This window comes from Lepidochelys olivacea (assembly GCF_965140295.1).
Source record: "Lepidochelys olivacea isolate rLepOli2 genome assembly, chromosome: 9".
In the NCBI taxonomy this organism is placed as follows: Eukaryota; Metazoa; Chordata; order Testudines; family Cheloniidae; genus Lepidochelys; species Lepidochelys olivacea.
The window spans coordinates 40,920,725-40,941,443 of record NC_140419.1 but is presented as its reverse complement, the minus strand read 5'-3'; the positions used below and the strand labels follow the sequence as shown (position 1 = coordinate 40,941,443).

Here is a 20,719-nt window from a genome sequence, read left to right as displayed (position 1 = left end):
TTTTAGAAGTATAGGTCTTCTGCTACTGAAGAATAATTTTGCTCTAAAGTAGCTAGATTAAATAATTTATTTTCAGATTCATAAAAGGTATATTATCTGAAGTTCTTAGAATGCTTTTAAAAAGATGCACATTGTAAACTGCCTGCAAATAATTTTGAGTAGTGTTTTTGTTTTAAGAACAGGAGTACTTGTGGCACCTTAGAGACTAACCAATTTATTTGAGCATAATCTTTCGTGAGCTACAGCTCACTTCATCAGATGCATTCAGTGGAAAATACAGTGGGGAGATTTATATACACAGAGAACATGAAACAATGGGTGTTACCATACACACTGTAAAGAGAGTGAACACTTAAGATGAGCTAATACCAGCAGGAGAGCCGGGGGGAGTGGGGTGGGGGTGGTGGAGGGAGGAGAGAAAACTTTTTGTAGTGATAATCAAGGTGGGCCATTTCCAGCAGTTGACAAGAACATCTGAGGAACAGTGGGGGTGGGAGGGTGTGGGGGAAATAAACATGGGGAAATAGTTTGACTTTGTGTAATGACCCATCCACTCCCAGTCTCTATTCAAGCCTAAATTAATTGTATCCAGTTTGCAAATTAATTCCAATTCAGCAGTCTCTCGTTGGAGTCTGTTTTGGAATTTTTTTTTCCCTTAACCCACCCAGCAATATTGTTAATCTATCCAGCTATACTCTTAGCCCAGCAGAAGAATCTGTCCTACCTTGGGGCCTCTCCTTCTGCCTCTCCACTCCCACGAACATGATACAGTTCTGTGGTGACCTAGAATCCTATTTTCGATGTCTCCAACTCAAAGAATATTTCCAACACATCTCTGAACAACATACTAATCCACAGAGACCTTCCTACCAACACTACAAAAAGAAGGATTCTAGGTGGACTCCTCCTGAAGGTCGAAACAACAGACTGGACTTCTACATAGAGTGTTTCCGCCGATGTGCACGGGCTGAAATTGTGGAAAAGCAGCATCACTTGCCCCATAACCTCAGCCGTGCAGAACACAATGCCATCCACAGCCTCAGAAACAACTCTGACATCATAATCAAAAAGGCTGACAAGGGAGGTGCTGTCGTCATCATGAATAGGTCGGAATATGAACAAGAGGCTGCTAGGCATCTCTCCAACACCACTTTCTACAAGCCATTACCCTCTGATCCCACTGAGGGTTACCAAAAGAAACTACAGCATTTGCTCAAGTAACTCCCTGAAAAAGCACAAGAACAAATCCACACAGACACACCCCTGGAACCTCGACCTGGGGTATTCTATCTGCTACCCAAGATCATGGACACAAATCAGACGTCAAGAATTATAACATTCAAAAACCAGTCGGAGAACACTTCAATCTCAGAGACTGGGAGTGGATGTGTCATTACACAAAGTAAAACTATTTCCCCATGTTTATTCCCCCAACCCCCACTGTTCCTCAGACGTACTTGTCAACTGCTGGAAATGGCCCACCTTGATTATCACTACAAAAGGTTTTCTCCCCACCCCACCAACCCCGGCTCTCCTGCTGGTATTAGCTCATCTTAAGTGATCACTCTCCTTACAGTGTGTATGGTAACACCTTTTGTTTCATGTTCTCTGTGTATATAAATCTCTCCATTGTATTTTCCACTGAATGCATCCGATGACGTGAGCTGTAGCTCACGAAAGCTTATGCTCAAATAAATTGGTTAGTCTCTAAGGTGCCACAAGTACTCCTTTTCTTTTTGTGAATACAGACTAACATGGCTGCTACTCTGAAACTTGTTAATACTGGCAGATACAAAGGGGAAAGTGAAAGGCTATAGATTTCCAATCACTTGAGTAATGCAACTGATTATAGGACAATGTGTTAAATACTCCATCAAAAATATGTGCCCAAACCTGTGCATAGAAGAGCTGAAAGAGGAAGATTTATTTTACAGGAAAACAGACAGCAATTTAATAACAACAAAATTATCCAGACTGGGTGGTTTTCTACGTATGGCTTTGGTACACACATTCTCAGAAAAGTGAACAGAGACTTCATTTTTCATGTGAACTCCCACTCTAGTGGTTGGTTATTGATATATTTTATCTGGTGTCAATCAAGAAGCATCTCCTTTTTTTGTATAGTGCCTACAGAGAGGGGCCCCCAATGCCTGTCAAGGCCTTTGGATGCTATCATAATAATAATTAATATTTATGGCTGTATGTCAGGTTTCAGAGTAACAGCTGTGTTAGTCTGTATTTGCAAAAAGAAAAGGAGTACTTGTGGCACCTTAGAGACTAACCAATTTATTTGAGCATAAGCTTTCGTGAGCTACAGCTGACTTCATCGGATGCATACTGTGGAAAGTGTAGAAGATCTTTTTATATACACACAAAGCATGAAAAAATACCTCCTCCCACCCCACTCTCCCGCTGGTAATAGCTTATCTAAAGTGACCACTCTCCTTACAATGTGTATGATAATCAAGGTGGGCCATTTCCAGCACAAATCCAGGGTTTAACAAGAACGTCTGAGGGGGGGGGGGGGATAGGAAAAAACAAGGGGAAATAGGTTACTTTGCATAATGACTTAGCCACTCCCAGTCTCTATTCAAGCCTAAGTTAATTGTATCCAATTTGCAAATGAATTCCAATTCAACAGTTTCTCGCTGGAGTCTGGATTTGAAGCTTTTTGTTGCTATATTACAACTTTCATGTCTGTAATCGCGTGACCAGAGAGATTGAAGTGTTCTCCGACTGGTTTATGAATGTTATAATTCTTGACATCTGATTTGTGTCCATTTATTCTTTTACGTAGAGACTGTCCAGTTTGACCAATGTACATGGCAGAGGGGCATTGCTGGCACATGATGGCATATATCACATTGGTGGATGTGCAGGTGAACGAGCCTCTGATAGTGTGGCTAATGTTATTAGGCCCTATGATGGTGTCCCCTGAATAGATATGTGGGCACAGTTGGCAACAGGCTTTGTTGCAAGGATAGGTTCCTGGGTTAGTGGTTCTGTTGTGTGGTCTGTGGTTGCTGGTGAGTATTTGCTTCAGGTTGGGGGGCTGTCTGTAGGCAAGGACTTGCCTGTCTCCCAAGATTTGTGAGAGTGTTGGGTCATCCTTCAGGATAGGTTGTAGATCCTTAATAATGCGTTGGAGGGGTTTTAGTTGGGGGCTGAAGGTGACGGCTAGTGGCGTTCTGTTATTTTCTTTGTTAGGCCTATTCTGTAGTAGGTGACTTCTGGGAACTCTTCTGGCTCCATCAATCTGTTTCTTCACTTCCGCACGTGGGTATTGTAGTTGTAAGACTGCTTGATAGAGATCTTGTAGGTGTTTGTCTCTGTCTGAGGGGTTGGAGCAAATGCGGTTGTATCGCAGAGCTTGGCTGTAGACGATGGATCGTGTGGTGTGGTCAGGGTGAAAGCTGGAGGCATGTAGGTAGGAATAGCGGTCAGTAGGTTTCCGGTATAGGGTGGTGTTTATGTGACCATTGTTTATTAGCACTGTAGTGCCCAGGAAGTGGATCTCTTGTGTGGACTGGACCAGGCTGAGGTTGATGGTGGGATGGAAATTGTTGAAATCACAAATTCAGATAAAAATACAGTATAATTCCAATATCATACATTTTGGAGTCCAAATGGGTGGTACACATATAATAAAACTCTTACCTCTCACATTGTAACCCCTACTGGCCTCTTGGCCTTCATCCCATTTTTGGTCAAGTCAACTAACCAGTCTAATTCCAAGGAGCCAGGCTACCCACACAATTAATTTTGCATTTTATGAGTTGCGTCTGGGTTGCAGACATTGAGGTAGAAAGGGATCTGAATCAATTGGTCCTTCAGTTTCAAACTGTGTAATCAAACATTGTAAAGGAAAACATACTACTCTACAAATTGGCACATTGTGAATGATTATGGTTTTGTACCTGCAAGGCTATTTGCAGTCTTGCACCCAACCAAGGTGGAAAGTAGAGATGGGCAAAAAAATTTTTGGCGAAAAAAATTTTTGAATCTGCTTTTTTCATCAGTGTCACCAGAACATTTTGTGAATTAAAATTAATTTAACCAAATTGTTTAAGTAAAAAAAAAAAATCTCAAAAAAATATTTTTTTTTGTTTTAGCATTTTCAAAAGTTTTTTGATTCTTTGATTGACTTTGTTTTAAAACTACCTTAATTCTATATATAAAACTCAGTTAAAATGTTTTGTCTTGGGTTGAACTAAATGTTTTGACCTGAAGGTTTTTGTTTTCTTTTTGTTTTGGTTTTGTTTTGGTTTTTTGACTCTTCCAAATTGTTAGTGATAAAAAAATTCCATTATTTTCACAGTTCTAGTGGAAAGGCTTATTTTTAAAACATTGATGATACATTAACTAAGAAGCAGTGCTCACAAACTCATTCCATTTTGTGTGACATTGTTGACTTTAAAGTAGTAAGGCATATTATTTTTCTAATGGAACAAAACAAAATTTTAAGTTAATACATCAAAAACAATGAAGAATGAGGTTGTAACCATGAAGCCTTTCTAATGAATATGTCAGCGGGAACAATCTTTAGCAGACCATAATGTTTTCAAGAAGTGGACTGTTGACAGCTTATTTTTAATACTCTAAGGATTGCTAACCTGCTCATATCATCCTTAGAGCTTGAATGTACCCTTGCTTGGAAGAGGCATGGGGATGGGGGTTAACTGCCTCTTCGGCTCTGTTTCTGGCACCCCTGAAGTTATCTGTCAGAATGTGGATCCATGTGGAGGGAGGTGACAAGTGGTGGGTGAAAAGTAGACTGGTCCAGGGGGTTAGGTGATCATAATCTAATTGCATATCATAGTGTGTCCCATCGCTCCTCCCCTCCCCTTTCACATTTTGAGATAATCTTTTATGGGGATGTGAGGAAGCCCTGGAAATGGTTCATTGTGCCAGCCAGACCCCAAAGCTGGTGTGGAGGCATGGGTGCCCCAGGCCTCTTCTGTACCCTATACGTTTTGTGGACCAGCACCTATTCAATGTAACACTGAGTACAGGTGTCTAAAACTCACTCTCTTGATTTGAAGGAAATGTATTAGGGCAACCTCCCCAGGCACTTTTTCCTGCCTGTGTGTTTTACCATAGGACAAGGCATTTAGGACCTTTTATTTGTAAAATTAGGGATTTTTTTTTTTTTGGCGGTAGATTTATTGTAAATGATCCCATTTGGTCCTATTTGCATTTGCTTTACAAGTCAACCCTAGATTTTGGTTGAAGGCAATTCCGTTAGCCCACCAGATGTCCTCACTAATATCTGGTACACAAATAACATGTGCGAAAAGTAACTGGTATCAGAACTTGCAAAGTCCAAAGATGAAATGTGTTGTTACTTGTTGCTTGGGAAATATCTTCTAATAGTTATTAATTTAGTTGAGTTCCACTGGAATTCTTCTGTAGAAGCTCCCAAAACAGAACATTCAGATTTTGGTTTAGGAGGCTAAATACTGTTTGTAGACAAACGTTATTAGTAACACTTCTTTTATATATTAAAAAGCAAAAGTGAATGATCATTATTTTCTTTATACCAAATAGCGGAGAAGAAAGTGTGTGGTAGATGCATGTTCAGTTAGGTAAACCTTCTGACTCCCAAGTCAGGTACTTCATGTTGTCTTCCCACTTAGTCATAAGCTTCCAGTGGGATCGGAATGTGAAATGCTTAATAATAGTTGGGGCCCAAATGTTCAGAAAGACCTCTGCACCCACGGAGCCATCTAAATGAGGGGCAGATTTTCAAAAGTGCTAGAACTGGTTGAAAAAAGAAATTTTGTTGTAATAAAAACTTCAATATTTGTGTTTTGGTCTGAGTGTGAGTGAAGTCTGAAAAATCTTTAAAATTGCCCACAAAAAGGAATTTTCAAATAAATCTAGGCACCGAGGCTAGTTGTGGGTTGCTGCCTTCCTAGTTTCCATTGGAAGGTTTAACAGAATTGACACGTTCCCATGGAACGTTTTAGATTCTATCAAATCAGCATTTTCCAACCGGAAAAACTGTTCCATCAGAAAATCTTTGACTGGATGTACTTAGCATCCAGGAGTTCTCATTGTGTCAGGTACAGCCAGGGTTTCAACAGGACTCAGCACCCAATGTGCTGTATAGAAAATCTTGCTATTTTTCTTCATACCTAAATTGGAGCTGTGCTCAACTGAAAATCTGGACTATTGTGTTCCTAGTTGTTTTATTTCCTCACTGGTAAACTGGATATGATATCTACAGTGCATGGGTTGTATGACATAAAGTGGTCATGTATTAATAGTGTTAATATTATAATGAGTGACATACTACAGTACTGTTTCCTTTTAAAAATATATTAAGTGAGCAGGCTGAGGATAAGAAATGTATCAAATGAGTTAAATACATTCTTTATTTTGTTTTCTAGTGAACAAACACAAGCCATGGATAGAAACTTCCTATCACGGAGTCATTACTGAAAACAACGATACTGTCATTTTGGATCCTCCTCTTGTTGCTTTGGATAAGGATGCTCCTGTTCCCTTTGCAGGTAGGAAGATACACAAACAATATAACTTGTGTTTGCTTAAGGCATGATAACTTACTAGAGAACAGCTGCAAGCAGATTGTGTGCAGCACAATGATAGTATCATCTAAGTGATACTAATACCATCAAAGGTTCTATTGTCCGTCTATTGGATTTGGATATTGGGCCTATAAACCTTGAAATGAGATGTTTCAGAATGAATGTGTCTGCTGATTTGTTGTGGAGGCAGGAGAGACTATACATGTGCATTGTAGTAAGCTTGTGCTGCTAACATTGGGCTTTTTTAATAAAAACGGGTGATATATGAGGAATCTTGGTTTGATAATATTAATTACCATTCTGTTTGCCTAAACAAATTCTATATAACTAAGCTATTTTACTGGTAGGTAGTTAAAAACCAGCTGTGCAGTAAACTATGTAAGTAGTATTCAAAGACACTTCCATATTATGTAATAATGCTAGTACTTCATAACAGTCTGAACCAAGACAGGAAATTTAATGAAGATTTCTGATAAGATTGCTTTATGATAGATTATGCAATATTGAGGATTTTTCCCATATAAAGTCTTTTTCCCCGTACACTTAGTCTGTCACATTATGAGCTACTGGAGCAGAAAAATAACAGATAAGCTCCTTGAAGTGCAAAAGAGCTAAAGTGGTTGTTGCATTAAAAAAAATAAAAAAACTTGCAAAAAGATGGAAGAATAATAAGAAATAATGGTGGTATAGAGATCATTAAAAGATGCGCTTATTAAAAATGCATGCACTGTACATGAGATTGAGCTGTTTTCCAGTGTTTTAGCCTGGGTGCACATGGGCAAGCATTATCCTGAAGTATAGGTCCATGTTCAGTTAAATAACAACTCTCAATCCTTGACCTCCGATGTGACAGTACCTTCAGTCACAATAAACCATTTCCCCCCATGACTGTGCTGTTATGATACTTTATGCTCTGCTCCTGCAAAATGGGGATTCTCAAATATTTTCACAGTGTGAATCCCATTTTAATAGAGAGGTTGTCTTGAACCCCTCTCATCCACAATTGCACATATTCTCTCTTGTCACTTAAGCAACCATATAGCAATTGGCAATTATAGGAAATGAAGTATAAAAATGTAATCCATCTCAGCTGTCTTTATTTTCAGCTGCTACATGATATTAGAGAGATCCAGTACCACCTGACCAGCCAGACCTCCATAGGCTGCTAGCATATGGTCCCTAGGACACAGATTGGGAACCAATGCTTGCAAAGTGATTCATGTGGATGGACTCTTATGCTAAGATGGATCTCTTTGTAGAATTAGGAAATTAGTTTGCTTCTTTGAGGCTGCCTCTCCTTAGGAGATACTTGCTGTAATAAGACTCAGGGAATTTGTCCTACAAAGATGCTTTTAGGACTAATTAGCTGTGATTGAAGTGCCAATTTTTTGATCACAAGAATGTTTTGTTCTAAACAAGCAACTTGTATTTTTACAAAAAGAAAAGGAGTACTTGTGGCGTGACTAACCAGTTTATTTGAGCATAAGCTGCTCACGAAAGCTTATGCTCAAATAAATTGGTTAGTCTCTAAGGTGCCACAAGTACTCCTTTTCTTTTTGCGAATACAGACTAACACGGCTGCTACTCTGAAACTTGTATTTTTACGAATTTGTCAACGACTCCTTAAAAACCAGGAAAATATACCCTACATGATTAACAGTTACTTGTGTGTGGTATGAGCATCACTCATTTTGTGTGATATTACCTTCCTCTGCAAAATTAGATATCTTTTCACAGATGTGCAATTAATTCTTCTCGTCATACATTTAAAAGTGATAATACAGTCCAATGTGCAATTGCATTAATTGAAAAACACATCTTTCACCATCTACTTGTAAAGTTATTTAGGAATAGAAGGTGTTTTAGAATGGAAAGAGCCCAAGATTCCCCTTAAGGTTGGTTTACCTGCTTTATATTTTCTTCACTTACCTAACTCCTCTTTGAAATAAGGTAGAAATATTAGTCACACGTACTCTTCTCATTTATATGTTATTAACTCCTTGATGACTGATATTTAGTTTAATTCCTTAATGCTTATGGTTTGTTTGGTTTTATGCCATTTATGACTGTCCTCTGGAAGATTGGATTTGAAATCTTTCTCTATCAAACAGACAGACTTATTTGTTTTGATAAAGTTGCTCAGGAGTACTGGTTGTTTATGTTGATTTTTAAAAATGGCTTTAATGTATTCATTCATTTAACTTGTTTGTCTTCTTTCATTTTGTATCTATTGCATGTAATATATTTGATGTGTTATATAAGAGGTGAACATGAGGAAAACAATATGCAGGTTTTTGTGCCAATACCTTGCCAGTTTCACTTCTAAGTTCATGCCCAGTTAATATTGTATAATATTTGGCACTAGCTCAAATAGCCTTGTAACAGAGCTGCTTTCTAGTCTATCCAAAACTCTACATTTCTTATTGAGCTGTACTCTTAATTTTTCTTTTACTTTCAAAGAATAAGAGCCTAGATTCCGTAGAAGTTTGAATAACCAAAATATTTAATTCCCTGTATTGGTTGCTAGCATTCACTTTGTCTCCAATTCCATAACAAAAAGCAAACCCAAACAACTAACCTTATGTGATATTCTGAATCCAGTTTCACTGGTTCTGTATATCATGACAGAGAAATTTCCTTACGCTTATCTAGAAAGTTTCTGCTTTAATATCCCAGAAGTTTGTTTGGTTTATTTGCCCGTCTTGTGAGACTGTAGGATGGTGGCAGGGCATTTCCAATAGTTAATGGAATTGACTCTAGAGTTCTCTTCATCCAAAACGTTTTCCTCAAAACATTGGCTAAACAGAGTTTAAATCATCTGATCTTCATAGTGTGTTACACAGCCTGTTGGCTCATCTGTGAGTATAATGAGAGGAAGATGAATGGGGAGTTTGACATTGTGTCATTTTGAATTTTATTTTATAATTTGCATTTTGTACAAGAGCCTAGAGTGAATTTTGAAAGGTGCAAATTGAAAGTATACAGTAAGCAAATACTACTGAGCACTGTACTGAAGTTTTTAGCGTATTATCCATCACTATCCCTATATGCTTCTCCTATCCAGTGTTTTGCACTGTACAAATATTAATACTAAGTTTTAATTTAATATATTTGTTCATTTGCCCTTGCCTTTTTCTACAATTATTTGCAGAAACCACTTACCTACAGTTGTTACACCTCAAATCTATTTTCAATTACATCACGCTCCTCCTTTTTTATTGATTTAGTTGTGAACCAACTGTGTGCTAATCTGAGTGCAAAATACTTCTAACTCCTCCACTGATGTAAATAAATGAGTTAGATCTATCCTGGTATTGATCCTTGTGGCAGTCCACTGCTCACTTACGAACAAACTGTTGCCATTCACAAATCAGGCCTGTATCCGCCTAAATAGCTTGCCTCATTTCTTACAATTACCTTTATAGATTTATTGTATTTATGTGAGCATATCAAAAGATTTCCTGAAGTCCAGTTAAATTATGTTTATGGCTTTTTAAAAAGATGTGTTAGGTATGGAATTTCCCATTTGTGAAATTATCCTTCTGGCTTCAATCAGATTAGAGATTTTGAGGTCCTACATTCCATTTGATTCCATTCCAGTATCTTTCCCTATTGCTGTAGCCCACTTGTAAATTTTGTAGTTTTCTGGGATATTTTCTTCAAAAGCTCTAAGATCATATAGTCCAGATTCAGGAAAGCATCCCAATTCAGGAGATTGACTCTGTGCTGCACTTCGGTATCCTAGAAGCATTGCTAAAATTAAACATGTGCTTAAATGCTTTCCTGAATCAGGGCCATAGCTGTTGCACTAGCTTTCACGTAGTTCATTCTAATGCATCAGTTTTCAAATAGCTTTTAAGAGCTAAGCATTTATTCTTTTAAAAGTGTGTGTGCAGATATGTATTTATATATGAATATGTGTGTGTGTATATATAGGGTGCATGTATGGATGCTAGTTACGGGTACATCTTCCTTGCTTTTTGGAATTCTGGCTGGCATAAATCCCATACATCTCTAGTTACTTTTATATTTACAAAACAAAACACCCCCCCCAACATTGTATTTCATGAGCTATGTAAGTGTTATGGTGCCCTTCACTACTCACTTCCTTGCTTTTAAGTAGTTGGGTTTCCTCAGAGGGTTTCATACCTATCCCATCAAACTGGTTTAGGAAGCAAAGCCCTTTTTCCTTTTGGAATTTTTCCATTTTTGCTTTCTACAATTTTCAGAGTTTCTTCTATGTATGTAAATGGGCCAGATTCTCACTCTTTTTTCTCCAACCCATTTGCACTGCCCACCTGAGAATTCCCCTGGTGGGGGAGGAGGTCTCAGTGGGCATCAGGTTGGTGAAGCCAACTCCTATGCCAGTCCCCCACTTCTGACACATTCCATTGGACAAGGGGGCAGATCATGGTAAGGCGGGATGGGCACAGATCTGCTTTACCAGTTTTCACTAGGGTCTGATTCTTTGGGAAACATATGCAGGCAGTGTAAGTTAGAGCAGCCTTTAGGAGCTCACTTACACTGGAGCCTGTGTGAGAGCAGGTTCAGAGATCAGAGCAAGTCCAGTGGTGCTTAATGGCTGTAAATATGCCAGATTCAGCTAGGGCAGAAAACTTCAGTGCAGGTGCAGTGTAGGGCTGTCGTACAGCCCCTGGAAGAGGGGATGAGGTGGAGGAAGGGGTTCTATCACACTGAGCACTATGGGATTATTGGCTTACTTGAGGATGCAGAGGAGCATGGATCAGGCTGCTGTAAATTAGATCAGCTCTGACTTCTACAGGGACACATTGGTCCCTGCTAGCCAAAAGCTGAGTGGCACAAAGGTGGCTTTAAGCACTGCTGTTCCTCCATCTGCTCTGGGCTATGCTTTCTGTGGGGCACAGCAAAGAACTTGTCTCCTGCTTCTCTGCAGGAAAGCACACAACTGTAGAGCTAAGCTGTTATTAACACATTGGCTATTTAATTTGGGATTAGTGCTATGAAGAACAACTTTCTATTCATTGGTCATAAATATCTGGCTATGGAGTTCTGTCCATATTCAGACTTTCTAGCTTTTTAAACATCAGCAGTGGCATAGTCTTTACTTCCGCTGGGATTTCTGCCTCCTTTCTTGGGAACTTTAATGTTGTTCCTGGCATCTGTTTCTTTTTCTCTTTTGAGAACAATAAGGCGAAAGTTTTATTCATGACATTAACTCCTTCTATTAATACATAGACTCTGAACTGCATGTGATTTTTCTTATGGTGTGGTCACCATATGTTTGCAGTATTCTGAAAATCTCTCCTTTCTTTCAGCATTGGGTGGTGGTAAAAGCTGGTGCCTAGAAGTGATGTTACTAAGATGGGCCTCTGTGATGGGATGGGGATAGATCATGGATACTATTCAGAGTTGCCAATTCTCATGATTTTATCACAAGCCTTGCAATATTTGGGGATTTTCTTAAAGCCCCAATTCCCATGTGAGAATATTGTTTTTTTATTTTCACAGAAAGAACATTTGTGGCCCTCATGACTGTGGGATAAAAAAGCTTGAAAATGTGACTACTAAAGGCTTAGGTGCAAGAAGGAAAATTAAAAGATCCCAAATGTATTGTTTTAAAAAAAAAATCTCAGGATGATTTTAAGTCAAATCATATAATTTTTGGAGTCCAACTAATCTTTTTTGCATACTTGTGTCTGGTAATACTGTACCCTAACAAACATACACTGAGAATGCTCCTAATGCATACCTGTGCCTGGAAGCTTCAAGAATAACTGTGTGTCTCAGGCACAACCAAGCTCTTAAACATTAACTTCTGTGGCTCTCTGGTTACAGCCTGCTGTGATTTCTTTCCCTCCACAGTATGCATTGTGCTAATGTTATCACACCATCTTTGAATCTATATGGAGACATGAACTGTCATCTCAGGGTAGGTTATTGTCCACCGCCCCCCCCACCTTGGTTAATTTTTTCTTTTTAAAAAAAATTTAACACCCCCCTCCCCACCCCTCCCAAAAAATACGATAATGACATGCCTTCAAGGAAAACCTTTGAGTTCTTCCCAAAAAACACATAGTTCCAAATTAGAGTTGCATTGGCCTGAGGATTGGCAGTAGAACACAATCAGCTGCTGCACACAAGACACCTGATCTGGGATGACCTCAGGGATCAGGTTTTCTAGCAGTAAGGTTAGTCATAGCACAGAGTCACTCTAGCTGCCGATATGGAGAGCTCAACTGAATCAATATGACAGTAACTTATCTAGATAATTTTTTAAAAAAAACTTACAAAACTGTGCAATATTTTTGAGGGGGTGTTGTTTGTTTTGTTTGTTTTTGAAAGGATAGGAAGTAAGGGGAGGAAGCCTTTTTTAATCCTTATAGTTTAGCTGCATTTTCCAGCAGAATTTACTGCTGAGCATCATGTCCCCACCGAAGAGAATGCTGGAGTGTTGTACTGAGTAGGAGCTTGGCTGTGTGTTGTGTTTCTAGCTATTGCAGAACTGAAGAAGAAAAAGATAACATTTAGAACAGGATAGTGGGGAATGTTCTTCTTTTCCTTGAAGCATTCAGAATGTAGAGTCTGATTTATTACTACGTTTTTCTGCTGGTGGGCTTCCACTGAACTTGATGTTACACCGAGGTAAAATTGGAGGAATGCTGTAGTGAATCAGGGCCATTAACTCTGAAATTTCTCTGGCTTTATCAATAGGTTTTCAGGTCACCTGTTTAAAAATGGTCATTTTGGTTCTCAGATGCTTGCCCTCTTGGCACCACACACACATGTGATCCATGTGTGCATGTCTTCACCTAAGTAGTGCTATATAGTTCACGGCTTGCAAATCAGACTTCCTTTGCAAATGAAATCCTAATCTCTGACTGACTTTACCATCTGACCCGGACCACTGAAAAGGAAAGGTAGACAATGAAATAAAAATGTACGGTTGTTTGATCACTCACATACACTTTCACCCTCTCAAGCAAATCATTGACATTTTCACAGTTAATAGGAGAATTCTTATGCCCAAGTGTACCCTGACAAATCCAGCTGTAGTAGCCCACTTGATCCAGAGCTTGGACACAAAACTCCATTTTTCTGTAGGACCCTCCTAAGATGTTTACAGACTTTCAAAAAGTGTACCATTCCTGGTAGTGGTGGTTTATCAACTGGTAAACAGAGCTCAGCAGTAACAGAGCACAATTTTTTTTTTTTTAATTCTTAACCTGAAAAATGTGGGATGTTAAATGTGGATGTCTTCAAATTGAGATTCTGAATAATCTCTTTTTACCTTTCACTGGCAGTAAGGCATAAAACATGCTGTCAGATATATGGGGCTCAGAATATATTGGTTTTAAATATTTTAACCTTATAGTAAAGCATGACCAAAAGTTTGAACCTTAAATTAAGTCTTGGAGGTGTTTGTAACGAATCACCTGCTGAATAGCTTTTATTTTAGAAGTTTTTAGTATAGCATAATTGGTACAGCATAATTTAGGACATGTCTACACTTGCCATTTAAAGGGCAAAAAGTCCCTTTTCAAGCAAAAACCACGGGAGCATCTACATTTGCCAGTGACTTTTTGCAGTGAAACTCAGAAGTTTCACCACAAACAGAAACCCACCTCCATGAGAGGCATACCGTTCTTACCGGTGATACTTTTGCGGTGATGTGCAAGTTAAGACACGTTCTTCTTGTTTACACAGCTTTTAGCCTCTGGAGGATATCTCACGGTGCCTAGGTGACCACTCTGGCCAGCTGCACTGATGCCAGGTAAACAGACGTCCACTCCTCCCCCTGTAAAGCCTTGGGAACTTTGAAACTTCCCTTCATGTTTTCTTGGCAAGTGCTCACTTATCTGACCAGGTGACAATGGCTGCTCCATGGAGCAAACAATCCCCTGCTTGGAGCAATGCTGAGCTACTGAAGCTGATCAGTGTTTGGGGAGAGGAGGCTGTGCAGGGACCCAGGATGCCCCATGATCACCCCCTCCCCCACTCGAAGACCTATCCTCAAAATGGAGAGAGCTGCACTGTGGGATAGCTGCCCTCAGTGCGCTGCTCTCATCAGTGATGGAAGTGCTGCAAATGTGAACGCGATGTGACGCCTGTGGAAGTAAGTGAGAACACAAACCAGCGCTTTTCTTTCACCAGTTCCCTATCACCAGTGAAATTGACACCGCAAAAACTTTGCAAGTATAGACATAGCCTCAGTGTAGCCCTTAAAATCCAAAATACGATGCTCTTGACGGGGAACACAGCCCATGGAGAATAAAAGTGCCCTGAAGATTTGGCAGTAGTACAATCAGCTGCAGAAGATACAGGATTAGGAATGACCTCAAGGCTACTGTTTTCCATGCAGTAAGGTTAGGCGTGACAGGAGATGCTTAGGCTCCAGAAACAGAGAAATCTAGCAATCTCTCTCTTATAGTGACCTCTGTTGGCTAGCTTGTGAATCTCTCCTTGCCTGCTGAGTTTAACTGTCTTTTTAGTTGCCATGGCAGTAGTCAAAAATAGGATATTTTAATGACTTTGCTTTAAGTCTAAAAGGTTCAACCCACTCAGATTGTGTTCTCACAAGCCTTTTAGTTGTTGCCCAGTGGTCTGTGTCTAGTGTAGAACTTGAGTGGTCATGAAGGAATTTAGACTTACATTTCTAGATCCTGTGCTGTGAAAATAAGTGTGAGATGCTTCTTGTATTCTAAAGGATAACGCTAAGTAATGATAATAGTGGAGTGCAGTGTATTTTACCTTAAAATGTCAAATTATTTGAAGAAGTAAGGAAGTTAATAGGTTGGTGATTGATTTAAAGGCTCTTGTCTACCTTTACTCATGATATGAAGGAACTTTTTGGATGTTATGCAATCAGCCTTGTACATTAACTTTCACTCAAAGGAATAATACCATGTTAGACATTGTATTTATTAAAAAACAAATGTATTGATGTTATTAATAATAGCTTAGATGATACAAACTACAATTTTTTTTAAAAAATATTGTTTTATTTTTCACTGTGTTTGCTCATCTTTGACAATAACAAGATGCCATAAGTTAGTCACTTTCTGGTTCTTGTGCGCCAACATAATGCTACAGTTTTTGGGTTGCAAAATATGGTGAGATTAAACATTCCCTGTGAAAACTTTTCAGTTTAAAAGTAAAATTTAAAACATCATGTTTTTTATTAATATTAGGTTTCATAAAAACTTGTTCGAGCAAAACCCAAATGTTGGGTCTAAGCTGTATGACAGTGTGTCCCTTTAACTTAATCTGTAATGATATCTCCTGTTTAGGGAATGCTGCTAAATGAATACAACTGCTTGTATAATGCAGTGCAATGCATAGGAATGAAATGTTCTTGTGCTTTTAGTATTACAAGAAAAAAAAAGGAATGAGTAAATTCATTAGTGTGAGGGTCAGCTGTGTGTATAATTGGTTTAAATACTCAGTGAGTTGTACAACAATCAGCTTAAAAAAACTGCTCTAGTAAAATATCATTTCATGTATTCACTTCCACCTATATTATTCTTTTGCACTTTTTAAAAACAGAAGTGTTACTATGTGAAGTTGAAATCATTCTATTTGAGTTAGTTTTTTACAAATAAAAGTTTTATACAGGAAACTAATATAGAATAATACTTGCTAGTATTAAGCCACAAACTAATACAGAAACAGGATTTGGAGGTCTAATTTGCAATACTTTTTTGCATTTGACCTATGGCATTTGTGATCTTGTCATCATGGAATCTTTGGGCAATCTTGTCATGGAATTTGTGAGCTGTTCAGAAGCCATGCAACAGTAAGATGGGACTTGATCCATGCATGGACCAAAGCCATTCATCTCTGTTGGTAACACACTTAGGAATTGTTGTCATGCTCCATTTGTGGCTCAAGATTCTGCATTATGTCAGTCTTGTGCAGCTTCATTGAAAATGGGGAGTTGTCTGGCTATACCGAAAGAAGAACAGGAGACATTTGACATGGGTTTAATCAGGTTGCAACTTTATAATTAGATGTCTGGGACTACCCGGCAGATAAAAGTATACAGTGCAGGTAACCCCATGTTTACCATAATTACCCAGGACTCTTACCAGCTCCCCCTCTTCTTTCATCCAGGTCTCTCCAGCAAATTTATTGCCAGGACTTTTCCATTCACCCCCTCACAGGAGGGTTAAGGTGAGCTTAAAGAATGGGGGGTTGGCTCCCTGCCATATCAATCATAGAAGTCCACAATCACCCCCAATTCGTTCCTTTAACGAACACCTCTTTTTAAGTCCTTTTCCAAACCATTTATCCAGTCACTGTATACCTTTCCTATGGAGTACCTGCACTGGACATCCACCTTACACTTAAATAATTAATTGAGACATATGGCCTACCACCCATCATGCCATGCATGAACAAAGTCCTTCCTGAACCTGCTGTGGGAAAGGTGAAAAAACCCCAACTGCATCCAAGCCAATATGGTGGTAAGGGAAAACTTATTTCCCAGTCTCCCTAAAAAGGAGCGGCTAGCATAATGCTCACAGCAGGTCTTGACCAAACCTGGTATTGTACCACATAAAGGTGAGGGCAGGTGGGTCCTGCTTCAGACTGTTCTGTGTAAAAGGGAGGCTTCAGGCCCAGGGCTTCCTCTTTTAAACCCTGCATTCCTAGGGGATGAGTCAGTGACCATGCTGACCCTTTTGCAGCAGTTTTCATTTCTCACCCCTGCCCCACATCACCCCTGCCCCCAAGCCATAAAGCACTTTCATCCTTTCATTCGGGCAGCCAGCCAGCCAACACCCCGCCCTCCCCCCACCCCCCACTTAAAGGTGCAGGGTGATCAGCCTTGCGCCATGTGGATGCTACTGAATTTGCTCAATAATCTAAATTTCTTCAGCAAGGGTAAATGGAAAAATGGAAGGCTGGGAATCAACAATGGTGTAGTATAGTGATTAGAACAGAAGAATCCTATAGCAATCATACATTTGTACAACCAAGACTCCCATAACTGGAGATAGAGATATGAACCTAAAAAAACAAGAGTCATTACTTGTTCCTTTTTTTCTTTAAGACTCTATGCTTGCTCACATAGAAGAAGGTTAACATTTTTAATTTACTGTGTTTTTAGTTTTTTAGAGATTCCATATTAGGTTTGATATCCACACGGTTCGCTTTAGTGCTCAGTGAGAGTGAAGGTGAATTTGATTTTGACATGTAAAGCTGGGAATCAGTCCAGTAACAAGCTATTCCTGCTAAATGAGTCAACACTTAAGCTACAGACTTTCCAAGGTCAGGTTTGAAGCACAACTATTTGTTCTCAGTTTATAAGTATTTATGGAATTTTTTGAAAATAAAGTGAAAACCATCAATAAATGGATATTTTCAGATAATACTAATCTTGTACAGTAAATTCCAGAAAACTTGTTAAAATAATTTAGGCTTGGACATGGCCCTACTAACCAAAATGCAAGACCTATTTAGGGGCAGTAGGCAATTAGGCAATTTTAAAAGATTTTAAATCTTCAATCAAATGTGTTAAATGCTCAGAGATAATGGAATTGTAGTAATTTCCATACATTGTGCATGTTATGTCCTTTTCAAAGGACATAGATGCAAAAAATGACACAACACAACAGGATTAGCCAATTATGATATCCTGTTCATGTTGGAAAAATAATTTTCTCATTATGAACAAAGTAACTGTATCTGAATTTGTACTTGAAATATCAAACTATTAATTTCAGTGAATTGCCTGTATTACAATATTTCTTTGCAGTAAAACACCTTAAATGTCCTCCACGTGTACACAAAAATAATTTACCTAATTGAGGTGTATGTCAAAGGCAGAACAAAATTGCCCTGGAAAGCAAGGAGACATTTTAAAGTGATTGTTTAACATAGGAAGTGTTGGAAGGCATTCTTAGTACAAGGTTCAGATACTGATTCTACAAGGAGAAATGGGCAAAAATAGAAATGATAATTGATAGGAACACTTGGTTTCTTGGCTCATTTTATCCCAGCCCTCTAAAATTTGAGTGGGTTGTAGTTTGAATAAATGAGAAAAACTCTCATTGATGTCAAAGGGGCCAGCATATCACCCACAGTTCTGGTTATAATCTATTGTTAAGAGAATTTAAATTCTAAAAGTTTGAGAGGGAAATGTCAGAAGCTCACATTATGATTTTTTGTGTGTGTACTTTTAAACACATGATTTTAGAAGCATTATATAATGGTATTTTCTAAGGCACTATTAAACTTTACTCTCAAGTCCTACTGTTAATGTACAAAATTGCACGCTCAAATAAGGTGTTTATGCACAAATCAGGTCTGCGAACTCAAGGTCTAGATAAGATTCGAGCTACTATTGGATGGTAGTAATCATGTCTTGATTTTAGAGCATAACTCAAGCTACTACTAATAAATAGCTTCCTGAGTAAGCCCCTATGCTTAGTGATGGAAAAGTATGGGGACCAGTTTTGTGTGTGGAACTCCCTTTGAAGTCAGTATGAATTTTGCGCATGGAAGGAATTCAGATGTGCTTAAAATAGAATCATAGAATCTCAGGGTTGGAAGGGACCTCAGGAGGTCATCTAGTCCAACCCCCCGCTCAAAGCAGGACCAATCCCCAATTAAATCATCCCAGCCAGGGCTTTGTCAAGCCTGACCTTAAAAACCTCTAAGGAAGGAGATTCCACCACCTCCCTAGGTAACGCATTCCAGTGCTTCACTACCCTTCTGGTGAAATATTTTTTCCTAATATCCAACCTAAACCTTCCCCACTGCAACTTGAGACTATTACTCCTTGTTCTGTCATCTGCTACGACTGAGAACAGTCTAGATCCATCCTCTTTGTAACCTCCTTTCAGGTAGTTGAAGACAGCAATCAAATCCCCCCTCATTCTTCTCTTCTGCAGACTAAACAATCCCAGTTCCCTCAGCCTCTCCTCATAAGTCATGTGTTCCAGTCCCCTAATCATTTTTGTTGCCCTCCGCTGGACTCTTTCCAATTTTTCCACATCCTTCTTGTAGTGTGGGGCCCAAAACTGGACACAGTACTCCAGATGAGGCCTCACCAGTGTCGAATAGAGGGGAACGATCACGTCCCTCGATCTGCTGGCAATGCCCCTACTTATACATCCCAAAATGCCATTGGCCTTCTTGGCAACAAGGGCACACTGATGACTCATATCCAGCTTCTCGTCCACTGTCACCCCTAGGTCCTTTTCTGCAGAACTGCTGCCTATCCATTCGGTCCTTAGTCTGTAGTGGAGCATGGGACTCTGCACTTGTCCTTGTTGAACCTCATAAGATTTCTTTTGGCCCAATCCTCTAATTTGTCTAGATCCCTCTGTATTCTATCCCTACCCTCCAGGATATCTACCACTCCTCCCAGTTTAGTGTCATCTGCAGATTTGCTGAGCGTGCAGTCCACGCCATCCTCCAGATCATTAATGAAGATATTGAACAAAACTGGCCCCAGGACCGACCCTTGGGGCACTCCACTTGATACCAGCTGCCAACTAGACATGGAGCCATTGATCACTACCCGCTGAGCCCGACAATCTAGCCAGCATTCTGTCCACCTTATAGTGCATTCATCCAGCCCATACTTCTTTAACTTGCTGTCAAGAATACTGTGGGAGACTGTATCACAAGCTTTGCTAAAGTCAAGGAATAACACATCCACTGCTCTCCCCTCATCCACAGAGCCAGTTATCTCATCATAGAAGGCAATTAGATTAGTCAGGCATGACTTGCCCTTGGTGAATCCATGCTGACTGTTCCTGATCACTTTCTTCTCCTCTAAGTGCTTGCCAAAAGTGTGTGAGCCTGTGAAAATAATTAATAAAAGAATAATAAAAAGTAATAAAAAGAACTCTGCAATCAGATTTCTTGGTGATCATTGAAAAGCACAATATCAGTTGGGGCTTGATTGCTTCAGAGCATAGCAGGTACACCTAAGCAGAATGAAATGTAGCTCTGTGCTGGTCGATGATCTAGGTGTGTTCTGATATTTCATTGATTTCAAGTGAATAATAAAAAGTTGGTAGAGGACGGCAAGTCTAAAGGAGGGCCAGCAGAAAAATTTATGAGAAATGAACAGGGTGATATCGTTGCATGCGCTCTATCTTGCTGCATGGGGCAATGGGGAAGGTGGTTTGGTTCTCTGTAGCATGTGGTGATCAAGAATCATCCATCAATCTGAC

General features: G+C 39.3%; 1 protein-coding gene across 2 annotated transcripts in view; it reads left to right on the top strand.

Annotated features, from left to right (window-relative positions):
* The window catches only part of CLSTN2 (calsyntenin 2), a 693,894-nt gene that overhangs the window by 307,392 nt on the left and 365,783 nt on the right, over positions 1–20,719 (top strand). For both annotated transcript variants that reach the window (XM_084640208.1, XM_084640207.1), the window contains one exon: positions 6,393–6,515. In XM_084640208.1, the coding sequence (XP_084496334.1) occupies positions 6,393–6,515 (123 nt within the window). The remainder of the gene's footprint in view (positions 1–6,392; positions 6,516–20,719) is intronic.